Source organism: Homarus americanus, unplaced genomic scaffold (assembly GCF_018991925.1).
Source record: "Homarus americanus isolate GMGI-L3 unplaced genomic scaffold, GMGI_Hamer_2.0 scaffold49658, whole genome shotgun sequence".
NCBI lineage: Eukaryota > Metazoa > Arthropoda > Malacostraca > Decapoda > Nephropidae > Homarus > Homarus americanus.
Genome location: NW_024751128.1, coordinates 295765 through 315623, shown reverse-complemented (window position 1 = coordinate 315623; position 19859 = coordinate 295765). Strand labels below are relative to the sequence as shown.

At 42.0% G+C, this 19859-nt stretch overlaps 1 protein-coding gene across 1 annotated transcript in view; it reads right to left on the bottom strand.

The window, feature by feature from the left end:
* Positions 1-357: 357 nt before the first annotated feature.
* LOC121854542 overlaps positions 358-19859 on the bottom strand; it is a 138107-nt gene continuing 118605 nt past the window's right edge. The window contains exon 3 of the mRNA XM_042349216.1: positions 358-401. Within this exon, the coding sequence (XP_042205150.1) occupies positions 358-401 (44 nt within the window). The remainder of the gene's footprint in view (positions 402-19859) is intronic.

The following is a 19859-nucleotide window of genomic DNA, read 5'->3' as shown; positions in this document are numbered from 1 at the left end:
TGAGGCCCCAAACCTCATCAGATACCCAGAAAACCCCATTAATTATGAACACAGGTCAGGTCTAGTAAACCCTTTGAAACCTAGAAACCACCATTAGGTTCTTTTAGCACAATTGAGACCTTGAGACCCCATTGTGTCCCCGAGAACCCCATTAATGAGTAGGACGATAGAACCTCCTCCCCCATTAAGGTTGAAATTGTAGTGTGTTTCATGAGTCAGTGCCAACCTTGTCTCCCATTCCTCCCCCATTCCTTATTCTTTCCCATCTCTTCCCTATACTTCTCCCCCATCTCCCCATCTCCTTGTGTCTTCCCATATCCTTTCTTATCCCCCCCATCATCTGTACACCTCACTAGCTTACCTGAGTCCAAGCAGCCCTACTGAAGGCCAATGTCTCATACCTGCGGAAAAGAACATTACGTTAATACTCACAAATAAAGTAAACACACACACACACACACACACACACACACACACACACTTATTACTTACATACTTTACTTAACTCCACACTGGATGGATAGCTGAAGCCTGTATATTCTGATCTTCATTTGTTTGTGTTACTCTCAACGGTGTTAAAAATTTGTTTAATTCTTTACTGTAAAATAGAAACACAATCTCTTATCGAAACTAAAGAGACATAATATCTTTGTTACCACAGAGGATGATGAAAAAATAAATAAATAAAATAATTCACAAACAAAACAACGACTAAACTATATTCCTGTACTGAACATCTTCGTAAATATGTTGTTCACGGGTTGGCTGCCCTGAAATCTCAGTTGGCCATCCTGATAAGTGTAAACACTCCGCCATTGTTTGTTTACGTGCTGAAATTTGCCCCGCCCTCCACTGGCTCTGTTTTAACAATAACCCCACTCGTGAACCTATATATAGAGGGGACACGTAGGTCACAAACAAACACTCTGGTTTCATGAGTCTTAAGTGAAGGGGCGTAAAACTCATCTCAACTTATAAATAAACAAGAAATCATAACTTGAATACACAACTGTGATAGATAGACCCGGATTTTCTAAGAGATTCGTGGAATTACCTGAAGATTAACCATCGCATTCCAACTAAAGATTTACCACCTTAAAACCATCTGAGAGGTTAACTTAGGTCAGGATTAGGGTTGTTAATATTTAGGTGAAATAAACTGGGACTTGGGAGTGATTAAACTTAAGGTAATCCTATTTCTACGTAACATTTCCCTCGAATTGGATATGTAGGAACGAAGTAAGACCCTGAAAAGAAAATTTACGTCGTGTGTGAACCAATTCTCTTGACTTACGAGTGTTTTGAGACTTTGGTCCTAAATTAAGAGAAAATAGTTGAACGAGGAACAGAAAATACAAGGAACTGAAATTGTAGTGTGGATTGTCGAAGGACTGAAGATGTGGGATAAAAGGAGAATAAAAAAAGGGGGATAGAATAAAGACAAGAGGAAGACAGAAGAGGGAAAGGAGAAAAGGCGAAGAGGAGACAGAGAGACGACAGAAGAGACGACAGAAGAGACGAAAAAGATACTGAAGAAGAGGAGGAGTAAAGACGAAGATGACGTGACGAAGAAGACAAGAAAAAACGAAGAGGAGAAAAGAGGAACAATAATAGAAAAAAACATAAGAGAAAAGCAGATTTAAGAGGAATAAGTGAAAGAAAAATATGAAAAAAAATGATGATAAAGCAAAGAATGGAAAAAAATAATTGACCTAATAACTGATAAAGAAAAATAACATAAAACAGAAAGATGAGTCGAGATTTATTATTCACTGTTGCTTACGTCTCTTTATCCACCTAACTCAAACACTAACCTAACCAAACTCATACACTTAACATAACCTAACCTAATCTTCTCTAACGCTGCCTACCCTATAACCAGGACTAGCCAATCAACCTAACCTAACCAAACATTGAATTTAGCTTAGCCAAAAACATATCCTTACAGTAACCTAACATACACCCACTGCACCACCTAACCAAGGGCCTTCCTCCTCCTCCTCCCCGAGTTTAAATAGTTCCTCCCGTGATGATCTCAGCGTGTTTACAAAGAATAATTTAAATATTAAACCACACACACACACACTCAACACTCGAGATAGAATAGACAGTCACTTGAGGCACGATAAGTATCTTCAGCATACGATTTCACTTTCATCGCGGGGAAGGAGGGAAGACCTGCACGACGGTATGCCGAGGTTCGTCAACTTTTCCTTGTGTGTACGAAAGTCATTTTTTTAAGGAGGGAGGAGACTCGAGGTTGGTGTTTACATTAAGTACGGTAGTGACCTTTATTATGTTTTATTTACACTTTCTGTTCTCTTAAAACTTATTTCAGTCACTCTTCCTCATCAACACCACAATCCCTCTCTTAATAGCCTAATAAAGTCAAGTACACATAACATTTCACTTTCAATTCGGTGTTTCCCAGCCTTTTGAGGAATCGGGTCGGTACATCTCCCACCCACCTGCTGTCGAGAGGACCCAGGTGTTCACGGCACATTGTCACCTGTAATCAAGAGTGATTTATCCGTCCCCAACACACCTCCATCTGTCTCCAGTGAAATTTGAAGATTCAGAAACCAAAATAAAAGTACACGTCTACAAGGCATTATATATCGTTTTGTTTTTTAAATGTCTGTCTGTCTGTATCTCGATTTCTGTTTTATCTCTCTCTCTCTCTCTCTCTCTCTCTCTCTCTCTCTCTCTCTCTCTCTCGTGGATGGGCATGAGGATTGGAGAGAGGGAAAGAGGCTGTCACAACTTTGAGTACTGTGGAGTTTTCTTTAGCCATGGTTCTTATGAAGAGGTGAATGACCTTTCTAGACTGTGTGTGTGTGTGTGTGTGTGTGTGTGTTATTCTCATTTATAAGTATACACAGAGTTAAACACCTTATACAAACAAACACCACCCCATCCATCACACACACACACACACACACACAACAATGGACACTTTCCCTCCACATTAACAGCTGCTAACTTTCGCTAACAAGGCTCTTCACCAAGTCACTTACCACCATGTTCACTGCTCCATTTACCCCACCCTCCTCGACCATCTGCCACCCGCCATCCCGCCCATCGCCGTCACACCACCTGGCCCACCGCTCGTTATCAGTCTCTTACCGCCACCCACTCCAACCTTACCACCCACTCCTAGCTTACTACCCATCCACCACTTTCATGCAGCTGGTTCGTCGCCTGTCACTCAATATAAATTACTTACCACCCACCTGCCCCTCACATCGGATGGTTCGTTATTTACAGCCATCTAGTTGCCACCCACCATCAAATAACTTACTACCCGCCCGTCGCCCACATCACCCATCGTCCATTTAACTGCCCATCAACCACCTCCAACCGCCCATCAACCACCTCCAACCGCCCATCAACCACCTCCAACCGCCCATCAGCCACCAACGCCCACAATCAGTAATTAACAAAAACACAAACACTAAAGGTTTCACTTTCTGCCTCACGTGACTCGTTTAGCTCAATAGCTGCCACATCGACCCTTCAGACACACACATTGATCGATCTCTACCAGTGTAGCTGTGGTCGTGTGATTAGTCTCAGGGGTGTACAGGTGCTCAGTGTCCCTGTTACTACTGAAAACATTAGACCACGTGAAGATTAGACACCGCAGTTTATTTCACCTTGATGATTAAACACCTTAAAGCTACCTGGAGGTGTTGCGTTGTGTTCAGGTAGAGTCAGTTAGATTTAGTTATGTTAGGTTAGGTTCTGTTGTGTTGTGTTATGTTAGGTTAGTGTTAGGTTGTTAAATAATTAAGTTAAATAAGCTGTGGTGTCTAATATTTACTGTCTATGAACCAATAAAGTTTGTGGTGTGTTAATCTACTGGAGACCACACGAACTGAGGCCCCACCTGACAATATCATATACCTTTGTGATATACCTGTCAAAGTAATTAATGACGGTGAATATAACTGACAACTAATAAAATATTCAAGTGTAAATAAAAAAAAATCGTAAGAATTCCATCCTCCATTAATAGTTACTGTTGGCTGTGTATGTGTTCGTGTCCTGGGGGTAGTATAGTGGAGCCATCTGGTGACCTGAGAGTGAACTACAGGGACTGAGGTTGAGTATAGAGTCAATGAAAGAATTCAATTCTCTTCCATCAGCATTCACCCCTATATAAGTTTCTTCCCCGTCTATAATTACTTTATCTTTTGTTTCTAATTTTCATCCAATCTTTGAGGCTTGTTTTTTGGTTCGTTTTTGTATCTCTTATTGTTTTTATTATTATTTTTTTACGAATTTATTAAACTTGGTAACGACAGGGAGGCAGCGAGGTAACCTAGTATTGTAGGTTGGTGTCCCTGTGCATAGCCTGCAACACAACACACACACACACACACACACACGACCCCTCCAGCATCCTTACACAAACATTTCTCCTCTCCTACACAATAAACATATAAAGTCCGCTCCACCACTCTCTCTCTCTCTCTCTCTCTCTCACTCTCAGTAAGTCTCTCCTCCCTCATCATAACACACAGTAGGTCAGATGCAGGGCTCCAGGCACCTCACAACACCGTTCAACAGTTCAGATTTCTTTTCAGGTAAGTTTTGTTTATAGTATAGGTCGGAGTGACGGATGCAGAGTTACTTTGTGGTGTCGGAGTGACGGATGCAGAGTTACATTGTGGTGTCGGAGTGACGGATACCGAGTTACTTTGTCGTGCCGGAGTGACAGATGCAGAGTTACTTTGTGGTGTTAGAGTGACGGATGCAGAGTTACTTTGTGGTGTTGGAGTGACGGATACCGAGTTACTTTGTCGTGCCGGAGTGACGGATGCAGAGTTACTTTGTGGTGTCGGAGTGACAGATGCCGAGTCACTCTGTCGCGTCTTTACTACAATGTGTAACTCTTTGCACCTAACTTTCAACACTTAAGTAAAAAAATAATATATATTACTGTGGTGAGAACTAACTCAATCATAATATATATATATTTTTTTTTTAGAAGGGAGGTCGTGTGCGGAGCTTAACTCACTTATCAATAGACTCTTGAGACTTGTACAATCACGTGTGAGAAAATCTTTGCGACAATTGAAAGTTTTCATCATGAGACGCCAAAGCCAAGGCAGCATTACCAGTACACAACCCAGTAAAGAAATTCTCACGGACTGGTAACTGTCAGAACCAAAACTATCCAAAGATTAAAAAGTATAAAGTAAAAAAAGTAAGAGGTAAAAAAAAGTAAAAACGTAAAAAAAAAGTAAAAAAGTAAAAAAAAGTAAAAAAAGTAAGAAAGTAAAAAACGTAAAAAAGTAAAAAAAAAGTAAAAGTAAAAGTAAAAAAAAAGTAAAAAGTAAAAAAAAAAAAGTCACTAACAGCAGACGGGGAAAACATCTAGTCATTATTAAGTCACTCTCAGGGTAATTTCAAAGGCTGGTTTTGGGGACACTATCCTCGAGTTGTAATTTGGTTGACAGAGACAAAGAGAGAGAGCCAGTTGGTACTCTAACAACCTCAAATCGCTAATAGCCACTTCCTCTACTGTACCACCCACAACCCACTTCACACTACAATATTTGAACGAAAGACATGGACTACATAAAGGTCCCACCATTACTACGAAAACAAAACTACATAACAAAAAAAAAATACATAATCTACCTGTATTTTCGTCATTACAGTAAAACATAAATACCCCCAAAATACATAAATTAACCGTTTTTATGACATTACAATAGACAAAAATGACCTGTACTTTCGTCATTACATTACAATAAAATACACACATTCTTTTCTGGGAAGGAAAGCCAGTTCACAAATATAATCAGTGCAAAAAAAAAAAAAATATATACCCTTTTGACTTAACAACCAAATTAAAGACTTGATTATATTATTGACCATTATACTTGACCTTGTTAGTGACGCTCGTGGTTTATAAATACATTAAATAAACCACAATTGACCTACTCCACATAGTTATACCTCTCGTTTATGTTGCTATGGTGTTGGGTTAGGTTAGGTTAGGTTAGGTTTTCCCCTGTTACTTATTCCTGTGACTTTTTCATTCACATTTTTCCTACATTCTTTATTCGGAGATGAGGTGGAGGGAGGGAGGCGGGAACTTAGTGGATTAGACTCCTTCAGACATAATAAATGTCTACTTAATAAAACAGGTGAACTCAGGTATGATTCCTCAGGCTGTGTGTGTCACCGTGGAGGAATTTATATATTTTTTCTCATTAATTACCCAGGTGAAGAATTATAATAATAATAATAATAATAATTAAGTTTGGTGTAAGTGTAATGGAAGTCAATGTTTGGGTTTAACTTGAGTGTGGATGCCTGAGCTTACGAATAATCACAGACAGACAGACAGACAGACAGACAGACAGACAGACAGACGCAACACTGCATTGAAAATCTAGTAAAAGTGAAACCTAAAACGAATCCATAACCAACCCCCAACCAACGCCAACCAAACCCAACCCAACCAAACCCAACCTAACCCAACCAAACCCAACCTAACCCAACCAAACCCAACCCAACCAAAAGCCAACCAATAACCCAACAAAGCCAAGCCAGCCAAACCCAACCCAACCTAACTCCAACCAAAGTAACCTGACAACCTAACCCAACCAAAACCAACCAAAACCTTAACCAACCCAACCAAAGCCAACCCAACCTCAACAACCAACCCAACCTGACAACTAAACCCAACGCTAACACAACCCAAAACCGGTAATGGCACGGAACACCCTTGACCAAAACACTGGGAAAGCCTTCGTTTGTGCACCAAGTTTCATAGATTGTTCCAACGATGATTGTTATTATTTGTGTGTGGAGGAACCCCCCCTCCCCGGCTGTCATTACTAGGTAAGTGACCACAGAGAGAAGGAAGGGGAGGAGGGAGGAGGAGGAGGAGAGGGAGGAGTGGGAAAAGTGGGAGGAGGAGGAAGAGCAGGGAGAGGTGAATGAAGGAGGAGGAAGAGAAAATGTGAGCAAGTTAACGAAATTGGAAGTAGGGGGAAGAAAACAACAACAACAACAACAAGAGGGACACACACACACACACACACACACACACACACACACACACACACACACACACACACACACACACCCGTCATGGTCTTTATAGGAAAGTAGACAACTCAAGGAACCGCGGAGTGAGAGCCAAGACCACAAGGGAGGGAAGGTGAAAGTACCTCCCATTCCTCCTCCTCCTCCTCCTCTTCCAAAATACTCTTCTTCCTCTTCCATATACTCTTTTTTTTGTCTGCCTTTCCTCTTTCTTCTCCTATTCACGCCGCATTCCCCTTCCGTCTCTCTCTCTCTCTTCATCTTCACGTTTCATCATCTTCACGCAGTAGTCTCTCTCTCTCTCCCAGGTTTCTCTCTCTCTCTCTCCTGTGTTTGCTTGGTTACGAGTCGGGGGGTAGGCTGTTGTTAACGGCTAATATTTGTAAACACGCGCTTGGATCGCCTCAAGTAAATATTGACTTACCTCCCTCTCACCTTCTCTCTCCCTCTTTCCCTCCTTGCCTCCTTCTGTCCCTTCCCTCTCTCCTTCTTTTCATCCTTTATTTTTCCTCCCTTCTTTCCTTCCCTCCCTCCTTCCCTCCCTCTTTTTTCTTCCTTCCTTCCTTCGCTCCTTCCCCTCCCGACCTGTCCCTTCCCTTCTGACCCGCATCTTCCTTCCCTCCCGACATGCTTTTTTTCCTTCCTTCCTTCCTTCCTTTCCTCCTGACCTGCCTCCTTTCTGCTCTTCCTTCTTCACTTACCCCCCTCCCTCTCTCCCTCCATTACTTCATTCCTTTCCTTCCTCCTTATCTCCCAGCTTCCTTCCTTCCTTCCTTCTCTCTCCTTCACAAGTTACTCTTAACATTATCCTTTTTCGTCCCTTTCTCTTCTTTTTGCATTTGATTAGTTTACCTCCTTCTTTCCTCCCCTCCTCCATTCCCCCCCTCCCCTCCCATTCCCCCTCTCCCTCCCCTTCTTGTTCTTCTCTCACCTTTATTCTCCCTTTGTCTGTTTTTCCTTTGTTATTTCGTTGTTTACTTTCTCTCATTCACACACACACACACACACACACACACACACACACACACACACACACACTTACACACACACACACACCATGTACACAGTTTATCTTCCACCTGAGAACAGATCCACCTTAATTAACTCGAAAAAAATTGCTTATATATAGTGAAGATAATGGTGGTGATGATAATGATGGTGGTGGTAATGATGGTGATGATGATGATGGTGGTGGTTGTAGTAATGGTGATGATAGTGGTAATGATATGGGTCGTGTGGTGGTGGAGGTGGTGGTTACGGTGATTGTGGTAATGTTGGTAGTGGTGGTGGTAATGAGGATGGTAATGATGATGACAATGGTGATGACAATGGTGATGATGGTAAAACTGATGGTGATAATATTGATAATAATATTGAAGGAAAATGCATGACACGCCAACGAGAGGAAAATACCAAAGAGAAATAAGAACAAGAATGAAAGCAAAGAGAGAGATAAATAAGAAGGAAGAAAGATAGAAGAAAGAGAAGAAAGAAGGAAGAAGAAAGAAAAGACGATGAAAAACAAAAATGAGCTTGAGAAATGTTCGAGTCATTGTTTATATTTTAGTAAATGAGGAAAAAAATACGTAATTAAATTCGAAGAAATTCACTAAGAAAAATAGACAAACTTTTCACAAACTTTTAACAAGGAAACAACATAAACATTTTTTGGGGGTCGAAAGAAAGTAACATTAAATAAATAAATAAATAAATAAATATTCCTGTTACCTTAATTATATAATTTTCTCACCTGTAGACATGTGTGAGTGAAGGTAATGAACTCTTTTAACCTGAGTAAATTAACTTTATAGCAAAAATAAATCAATTTTCCAACATAATAACATAATTAATCAGTAAAAAAAGACATTAATAGTAGCACCTGTATTTAAATAAGTCTGTAAATATATATCAGAAAATATACTCAACTCAGAAAGTTTAGATATATTTCAATCTCATCTATGTTCTGGTGTAGAGTACTGTATATTTCAGTCACCTATGAACAGTCCCATTCACTTGTGCGTTTACAGGGACTCGTCAGGTTTTCTGCAGTGTGGCAGGCCTGTGTTTGTTGACATTTACCAGAAGGAAACTCTCAATAGTAAACATATTATCGAATCAAATCAAAACATTAAATAAACACCTCGATGTCATGATTCGTGGGATGTTTATATGACGAGTCCCTGTAGACGCAGTAGTGAAGGAGGCTGTACCTGGTGAGTGGAGGTACAGGAGGTGAGGTCTCTATGGCAGGATGAAGGACACGACCCATACGTAATAACACCTTTAATATAGACCTGTAATTATTTGTTGTGTCAGGTATGCGGAAGGTGTAGTTGTGAGTTATGGGAGGGGAGTGTGGGAGGGGATGTGAGAGGAGAGAGGGAAGGGAAAGGAGAGGAGAAAGGGGAAGGGGATGAGAGAGGGAAGAGGAAGAGAGAGGGAAGGGGAGGAGAGGGGTAAAGGGAAGGGGAAAAGAGAAGAGGACGGGGAAGAAAGGGGGATGGGAAAGAAGAGGAGAGAGGGAAGGGGAAGAGAAAGGGATAAAAGATGGAAAAGGAGGGAGATGAGAGGAGAAGAAAAAGAGGGAAAACAAAAATTAACTGAGAAAAAAAGATAAAAAAAGATACACGATGAAAAAACACAAAACAGAGGGAAAAGAAGAAGATAAAAGAATGAAGAGAACAATACAGAAAGAGGAAACAAGATAAAAGAAAAACTAAAACAAAAATTACAATGAAGAACGTCGTCTCTCTCTCTCTCTCTCTCTCTCTCTAATATCTTCCCAATACACATCCCAGGCAACACTGAGACCCCCTCCCTTCCCCTTTCCCTCCCCCTCTTCCCCTCCTTCTGGGTGAGACACAGAGACCATGCTGCCACCCCACCTTTAAGAGAGATACCTGGCGACACAGAAAATCTTCAGGAGCCATGAGGAGAGGAGGAGAGGGGGGGTGAGCATGTTAAGGAGACTTGGCCACAGATACCATCCTGATGTCGGCTATGTTGGTTATGTTATTCATGTTTGCTGGTGTTAATTCATGCTATTGGTGCTATCATGTTGGGTTATGTTGCTGCTATTATGTTGTTGGTGTTATTATGTTAATATGTTGGTCTATGTTAACAGGTTAAGTTATGTTACAGGTTGGTTATGTTGGGTTATGTTGGTCTATGTCGGATATGTTGGTCTATGTTGGCTATGTTGGGTTATGTTGGGTTATGTTGGGTTATGTTGGTCTATGTCGGCTATGTTGGTCTATGTTGGGTTATGTTGGTCTATGTTGGGTTATGTTGGGTTATGTCGGCCGATATATGTAAGACTTTTTTCTCTATCATATCTTGGAAGACTCACGCTATCCATCTATCTTCATCTCAGTTTATCATTACCTCTTAAACAGGTTCTGAAGCACACATAGGAAAGGCTGGTATTTGATTGTCGTGGTTTTTGCCTTATGACAGATAGACAGACAGACAGACAGACAGACAGACAGACAGACAGACAGACAGACAGACAGACAGACAGACAGACAGACACTCAGACCATCGGTTACTTCAGGTTAAATACCACTGAGGAAACCCCCCTTTGTTAGTGGCAGACTGGAGAACCATTAACATCACCATCACTGTCACTCAAAAACACATTCTGGAGCACCACTTAACCTTGGAGGGAATCGTAAAAGAACAATATTTTTTTTTTTCACACAACAAAGAACAAGACGAAATATGGGTCACCTGATGATTAGCCTCTCCAGTTTATTTTACCTTATGATTAACTACCCTATCGCTAACCTTAACCTAACTTAACCTTAAGAGAACCTCATCTAACCTAACGCTCCTACCTAAAAAAAAACACAACCTAATCAACAATAACCCAATCCTCAAAAGTCCTAACCCACCCCACCCTAACCTAACCTAACCTAACCTAACCTAACCTAACCTACCCTAACCTAACCTACCCTAACCTAACCTTACGTAACTTGATCCAACAAGACTCTCTTTACTGTCACTCTCTCACTTTGCTCTGGGTAGATTCTGTGAGGTATTTTATTTATCATTACGTGAAGGAATGACATTAACAATACCACTGAGATCTGAACTTGTCATTGAGTCTATTACTGACGTCACTGATGAGTCTTTGAAGAATCCACTGAGGTTAAAAAAAAAATGTGAAAAAAAAAATTATAAGACCCGTGAAAATTTATATAGAAAAAAAAGTGAAGAAATGTATAAGAAAAAAAAGATTTAAAAAACTATATAAAATGTAAAAAAAAAATATATACAAATATAAAACGAGTGAAAATGAAATAAGGCATTAAATCGTGTGAAACAGAGATAACGCCCACCAGAATCCCTCATGATCTGAAGTACCACTGGAAAATCTCAGTTAACCACAACATAAACTAATGGACATCCTCAGTAAAACAGCAGAGAAAAAAAAACACCACACAGTTTACCATCCATTAACCACGAGAGGCAAGAAACCAACCACACAGGAAAGAGAGAGAGAGAGAGAGAGAGAGAGAGAGAGAAAGAGAGAGAGAGATAACCGCACACTAACTGTCTGCCATAGTTACGTGTTGGGAACCCAAGGAAAATTTAAGAAGACCATTTTGACCGGCGAAAGAGAGACCGGCGTACATCCTCCTTATCGACCACAGAGATCTTCTTTTCACTCTTCTTCCTCAATACAGAAACACCCCACACAACAACAATGACATGGTCTGAGAACCCAACAGCACAGCACAGCACAGCACGCAGCTGCAGCGTTATCAGGCACGGGACGGCACGGCACGGCACAGCACGGCACAGCACAGCACAGCACGGCACAGCACAGCACAGCACGGCACAGCACAGCACAGCACGGCACGGCACAGCACAGCACAGCACAGCACAGCACAGCACCCAAAAACTACGTAAGAACCACACGCAGAGATGATTAACTCCTAATGTGAATTCCTTTTAAGGCTAATTGAAGAAGATCAGAACGTTCGTCTTCAAGAACCCACAAAGATGCCTCAGGACCCAAGAACCTAAACACTCTACTACCCAAGAAAGAGAAGAACCAGAGGAAGCTAAAATACACCAGAGTGAACCCCTCAAAAAGAAGAAAAAAGAACCAACTTGAACTGAAACTCGGGAGAACCGCTCACTTAAGAACCCACACTACTGTACTAAGACACAATGACAACCCAACATCCGACGACTGAAGAACCACAGAGACAATCCAAGAACGAACACTCTTCCAAGAACCCATAACACTGTTTAAGGATCAGAAAACAACAATAAAATCCCTCCCCCCAGCAATACCAAGGAACCACAAAAGCTCCTCCTGTACCCCACCACAAGGATCAAGACCACGAGGACCTCCTGGTGAGTATCCTTGACCAGCAGCCCACGAGAGAAAGTACTTGGCGGGGGAGAAAGCGGTCATTATTGCCAAGAATGAGCCGCTGGGGTATAGAAAATCCCCCCCTCCCCCCTCCCCCCTCCCCTCCCTAAAATCAACACCAGGTAGACGCCAGGTAAAAGAGGGAGGGATGTTGTTCTCTCTGTCTGTGTTACGTGTGGAGGATGGCTCGTTAAGACACCCCCCTATACCCACAACCTTCTCCTCCCAGCCTGATGGAAAGAACAGACCTCGTAAATTTCCTACCGTGGCCCTCAGGAAAAACACTCTAAAGGTATTTCTTTTATAGGCGGGTCTTTAGGAAACAGGGAGGTGAAAGTGCAAAAAGTACATATTGTTTTTTTTCCCTTCGTTTTTAAGTCAATTTGAATCCAACATTTTATTCATGTTTATGTTTTCCATTTATCATCTCTGCTAATATGAATTATCAATTAATAATTTCCGATTTCATACACTTGAGAGAATAAAGATTTGGAAATGTCAACAAATCAACTTTGAATTTTGTGTGGTTAACTAAGTGCAACAAGACTTAAGCTATCAAGAACATCTTTCAGAGTATTGTTAAAGTAAGGAAAGAGAGGTGGTTGGTGAGGTGGTGGTGGGTGAGGTGGTGGTGGTGGGTGAGGTGGTGGTGGGTGGGTGGTGGGGTGGTGAGGTGGTGGGGTGGGGTGAGGTGGTGGTGTTGGTGGTGGTGGTGGGTGAGGTGGTGGTGGGGGGTGAGGTGGTGGTGGTGGTGGGAGGTGGTGGGTGAGGTGAGGTGGTGGTGGGGTGAGGTGGTGGTGGGTGGTGGTGGTGGGTGAGGTGGTGGTTGGTGAGGTGGTGGGGTGAGGAGGTTGGTGAGGTGAGGTGGTGGGTGAGGTGGTGGCTGGTGAGGGTGGTATGGTGAGGTGGTGTGGTTGGTGGTGGTGGTGGTGGGTGAGGTGGTGGTAGGTGAGGTGGTGGTGGTGGGTGAGGTGGTGGTGGTGGGAGGTGGTGGTGGTGGGTGAGGTGGTGGTGGGTGAGGGTGGGTGGGTGGTGGGTGAGGTGAGGTGGTGGTGGGTGAGGTGGTGGTGAGGTGGTGGTGGTGGTAGGTGGTGGTAGATGGCAAGACCATAGTTTGAGGGAGAGCAATCACACCCTCACGACCACACCCTGGCCACCTTCACGTCTTCTCTCCCTCCCGCTTGCGGCTGACGAAAGTTGCGGTGGTCGGCGGCAAGAAGAACCTATAGACCATAATCACACCGCCAGCACGATCAAAGCAACTTTGCCTGGCGTTCGTTCTCCTCTCACCCTATATTGACATGCTGATGGAAACTACGCCAGACGACGGTTCGCCCGCCTTCCTTTTTTCCTTGTGATAAAACATGCCATGAGGTTAGGTTAAATTACAGTACTCAGCTATGTTAAATTAGTTAAGTTATATTAAGGAAAAATAGGTTACGTTAGGTTAATCTAATTTAGTTTAGATGAGGGGTAGATACGGGGGGGGGTTATTATGGCCGACCAATCACCACGCTTTAGAGACATTAACAGCCTGGTGATTGGTTAGCGTTATTGATGAACTATTATTTTTCTACTCGAACGAATGAGAATTTAATGTGTGTCAAGCCCAAGAGGATGTGACGTATTAGTATTGTTGTTGTTGTTGTTGTTCACTTACTGCACTCTCAGTCTATTACTATTATTACTACTTCCATATTATAATTGCAACTACTATTACTGCTACTACTAATAAAAATAATAACAATAACAATAATAATAACTAACAATAACAATAACAACAATAACAATAATAATAATAATAATAATAATAATAATAATAATAATAATAATAATAATAACACTTCACTAACCAAGAAAGCTCACGCAGTAATATGCTTTTTTGTTTTAGTCACATTAAAAAAAAAACTCAACACGAACCATCAACTTCGTCAGGCGTTTCCCTTCGTCCCGCAATGACACGCTTATGTTCGCGCACACACACACACACACACCCACCCACACACCCACCCACACACACACACACAGAGCAGTAGTGTCTCGCCCCCCTTGGAAACATCTGGGTGGGTCGTCGGCCACAAATTGACTATCTCCTGCACTAATAACAATCACGTGTTTTTACTACAACAGTAATTATTGGTCCTCGGTGGAGTTCCCTGCAACCAATAGCGAAGCCAATATCACCAAGTCAACCACTCACTCACCATTTTTTTTTCCCTCGACCCTCTACCTCCATAACTATCATACAGACAGACCAAGCAATATGATTCTGTATAGCTCATTCGTTACATATACCACATATAAACCAATTATGTAGTTACGGTCGTTTCTGGTGCAATTTCAATGACAGTTTCGTTGTTCCCGTTTCTACTGCGATGATTGGTCAGTTGGGCCCCAGTTCTAAAAGGTCACTTGGCTTAAGAGGCCCCATTTTAACTTGATCAATAGGATTAGGCCCCACTTCTAATTGGTCCCAGTCCTAATGAACCCATTTCTAAAGGGCCACAATCCCAATAGACCACAATAATAATAATAGACCCGAGTCCTAGAACCCTAATCCTATAATAGACCTCAGTCCCAATGTGTAGCTCAGGGGAGGTTGGGACTCACCTGACCTGGAGGCTACGAGAGGTGGAGCCTACATAACCTGGAGCCTACGTGGTGTTGTAGCCTACCAAACCTGGAGTCTACGAGGAGGGTGGAGCCTACCTGACCTGGAACCTACGAAGACTGGAACCCACCTGACCTGGAACCTACGAAGACTGGAACCCACCTGACCTGGAACCTACGAAGACTGGAACCCACCTGACATGGAACCTACGAAGACTGGAACCCACCTGACCTGGAACCTACAAAGACTGGAACCCACCTGACATGGAACCTACAAAGACTGGAACCCACCTGACCTGGAACTTACAAAGACTGGAACCCACCTGACATGGAACCTACAAAGACTGGAACCCACTTGACATGGAACTTACGAGGACTGGAGCCTGACTGGAACCCACTTAACCTAAATATAAACTTTCATTTTCAAAGCCCATCATTGTCACCGTCATTTGCATCAATAATTAGCCTCTGTGGTTAGCTGGTCACTTTCACCCCGTAATGAGGCCATAAAAACTACTTTCATTACTTAATTTGTCGTTTGTGTCTTGAAAGGTAACTGATAACTTATACCTGTCTGCTATGTTAGGGTCTGGGCGCTCGTTTTAAGTCTGGGTATGTTGACGAGTAATAATAATAATAATAATAATAATAATAATAATAATAATAATAATAATAATAATAATAATAATAATAATAATAAATAAAATAGCCCTAAAAATTTAAATGTAGTATCACGATCTTATTACTGATGTTTATTATTATTATTATTATTATTATCACCAACATCATTTACTTTAACACATCACCAATAACCCAAACATAATTACATCAAACAAAAGCCCAGACCCGTAAAGACTCTCTCAACGTCAGAACACAAAAACTATCTCCCTCTTTTTCCTATATTACGATGTGGTCAGATCAACATTCTTTTAGGCTAATCAATTATACGCTCTAAAAATCCGAAATAATTCTTTTTTTACGTCTATAATCGATATAATCAATCCGAATTCTACAGTAGAAAGTCAGAGGGTGTCCACGTTGGCTGATGGGTCTCCAACTCTGTGTGTGTGAGGTTTATCTTTTTTTTGTCTTTTATTTAATTGTGAAATGTCTTATATGTTATTGGGATAATAATAATAATAATAATAATAATAATAATAATAATAATAATAATAATAATAATAATAATAATAATAATAATAATAATAATAATAATAACAATAACAACAACAAAACAACTAATAACAATAACAATAACCCGACATATATAAGCCACACCAACAAATGCACACTCAGTTTAAACTTAAAAGGTAAATGTTTTAAAAAATCTATCAGTGCTGCCCACACAAACAGTAGCTCGGAGGAACGACGTGTTGACACCCTCGGTAAACACGCACACACACACACACACACACACCTGCCAGCACCTTACCTGTGGAGAATGCGGCCAGGAATAAACATAGGGGTTGTGGTAGGTAGGTAGGTAGGTAGGTAGGTGTATAGTGTATGTATGCCTGGAATATTATGGCGGTGAGGGGATGAGAGATTAATTATTTGACCGTATTCGCTAATATAATGAATCGAAAGACAACAGGTACAATGGCGTCAAAACTGTACAGAGACTCGACTATACATTTAGGACATTATCTCTCTCTCTCTCTCTCTCTCTCTCTCTCTCTCTCTCTCTCTCATTCTCTTTTTTTCCCTCTCTCATCATACATTACGAGAATATATACATAAAATCCCTGACTCTAGCACCACAGTCGTCCAAGCAGACAAGTGTTTACGTCAGATTCAGACTCGGCCGCGTTCGTTAAGAGAAGCACATCTCAGGTAGAATTCCTGAGAGGGCGGCGTGTTAGTTACTCCGAACGGGGCGCCCCCTCCATCATCAACAACAAGCCCTACTAACTCTCACCTGAGGACGAAGGAACGCCAAATGAGTCTTCAGTATGAGTCTTGTGGTGTATAGGTTTTAAAAGAGGGAAGTTATAGGTTTTTACAGATCTTAATTTACGGTGGAAAATTCGACCTATTGATGTTTGTAAATCTGTAAGTGAGGGGGAAGACGCCCTCAGTATCTTGGTATGTATTGTATGTATGTATGTATGTATGTATGTATGTATGTATGTATGTATGTATGTATGTATGTATACGAAATATATATATATACTCCACATAAGATAAATAAAGGTGAAATAATTCTTTTGATATTACAAGACCCCAACACTTCCGACCCAGCCACGTAGAGGAAAGATGGAGATTAGTTGGATAAAAACACACACACACACACACACACACACACACACACACACACACACACACACACACACACACACACACACACACACACACACACATACACAGATCATCCCGCTCCGCTGTGCATGGCGCCACGGATGCTGTGAGCCACTGATGGCCGCCACGGTCTCAAGATGTCAATAAAAACAGCTTACATTGTTATTTTTTTTTCTTGTTTCTACAGACAGTACGTTTTTCCTGGGCGTTGACAGTACCGGGCGTTGACAGTACCGGGCGTTGACAGTACCGGGCGTTGACATTACCGGGCGTTGACAGTACCGGGAGTTGACAGTACCGGGAGTTGACAGTACCAGGAGTTGACGGAGTTGGTTTTATGGTGTTGACGATACTAAGTGTTGATAATACCAGGCTTTTGCGATACCAGGGGCTGACGATACCAGGCATTGACGATACCAGGGGTAGACGATATCTGGCGTTGACGATACCAGGCATTGACGATACCAGGGGTAGACGATACCTGGCGTTGACGATACAAGGGGTTGATGATACCAGACATTGACGATACCAGGCTATCATCGCTTTCGTCAGCGGTGAAGACGAGGGCTGACGCAGGAGTTCACTGTTTGACGTGGCTCCATCAACGTGTCTATTAAGGCCAGCGTTAGCCAGCACTGATGTGGTAACTGAGTGACTCTCTCCTTCAGGTAGGTTCTCTTCGCCCCCGCCCCCCCTCTCTTTCTAACCTAACCTAACCTAACCTAACCTAACCTAAGCTAACCTAACCTAACCTTACCCCACTCTCTCTCACTCAGATAGTTAAGAGTTAGTCAGAAACACACAGGCAAATCAATCTCTCTATACTGCCAGGATCATTAGACACGGAATTAAATAGGACAGGTGTAGGTATTTCTTCGTTACCTGTGAGTATAAACACTTAAATGACGTCACTCCCTCGTCAGGCAGGTCCTCTCTCCTACCCCAACATTACCTAAGACTTCTCAAACACTCATTGACGTCACTACCTCGTCAGGCAGGTCCTCTCTCCTACCCCAACATTACCTAAGACTTCTCAAACACTCAATGACGTCACTACCTCGTCAGGCAGGTCCTCTCTCCTACCCCAACATTACCTAAGACTTCTCAAACACTCAATGACGTCACTACCTCGTCAGGCAGGTCCTCTCTCCTACCCCAACATTACCTAAGACTTCTCAAACACTCAATGACGTCACTACCTCGTCAGGCAGGTCCTCTCTCCTACCCCAACATTACCTAAGACTTCTCAAACACTCAATGACGTCACTCCCTCGTCAGGCAGGTCCTCTCTCCTACCCCAACATTACCTAAGACTCACATCACTACTTTTTCCACAGTTATGGACCAACAGAAATGTCATTGACCATTTATAATGGCAAGAAAAATGGCCGGGCGGTCTGTAATCACTAGACAATACCCGCTCATCGGCTATACCTCACACTGATGACAATGACATACACAGGACGCTACAAGTATATACAAGGATAAGCCGGGGATTTTCCTTAGTCCGAAGTCTCAGTGGTTCGTGTGTTCGTTTTTTTTCTCGTTACTTGGAGACGAAAAGATACACTTAACTGATTAACTTAAGCTACGACATAAAGATGAAATCAAAAAGGGTTGTAAATAAAAAAAAATCTCACTTAATGGACGTGTATGGGCAAAATTAACTGATTAAGTTTAGTTACGATTTAAAGATGGATTCTCAAAGATTTCCTACTTTAAATTTTTCCCTTAAGCTTTATGACACAAAGATGTATTCTCAAAGGTACATACAATTAAAAAAATCCTCAAATTCTCTACAAAAGAGAAAATTAACTCACTTTTAACCTAAACTAAAATTAATTCTCAAACGTTCGTAAGCTAACAGTTTACTTCACTAAAAGTACAAGTTACGGAGGTGCATTAAACTGCCTCACTTAAGCTACGAGACAAAGATGGCGGGCATTATTGCGTCAAAACAGCACTAAGACTCTACCATAATTACACCTAGTCGTACCTGTGTGCATGTGTGTGTGTGTGTGTGTGAGAAAAAATGTTGAATGTACGGACCTTTGAGAGCCCAGACCCCTGACATGTAATTATTGTAGCACTAGTGACGGCCACCTCCAGAGAGAAGCTGATCCCCGCTGTCTGTCTGCCTGTCTGTCTATCTATCAGTTCAAGAGGAGGAGTGGATACCTCTTTTCTGTCTGTGAGGTGTTGTTTTCGTGTATCTGTCTGTCTGTCTATCTGGGGTGTTTCTTTGCAATCTTGCTGTCTATTAAAATAACTTACCCAGTCTTTACATCGTAGCAAGACTCATTAACAACAGCCCTCACTAGACAGCACCTCACCCCTTAACTAGCACGACCCATCAACAACAGCCCTCACTAGACAGCACCTCACGGCTTAACCAGCAAGATCCATCAACAGCAGCCCTCACTAGGCAGCACCTCACCCCCTTAACTAGCATCACCCCAGCAAGACCCATCAACAGCAGCCCTCACTAGGCAGCACC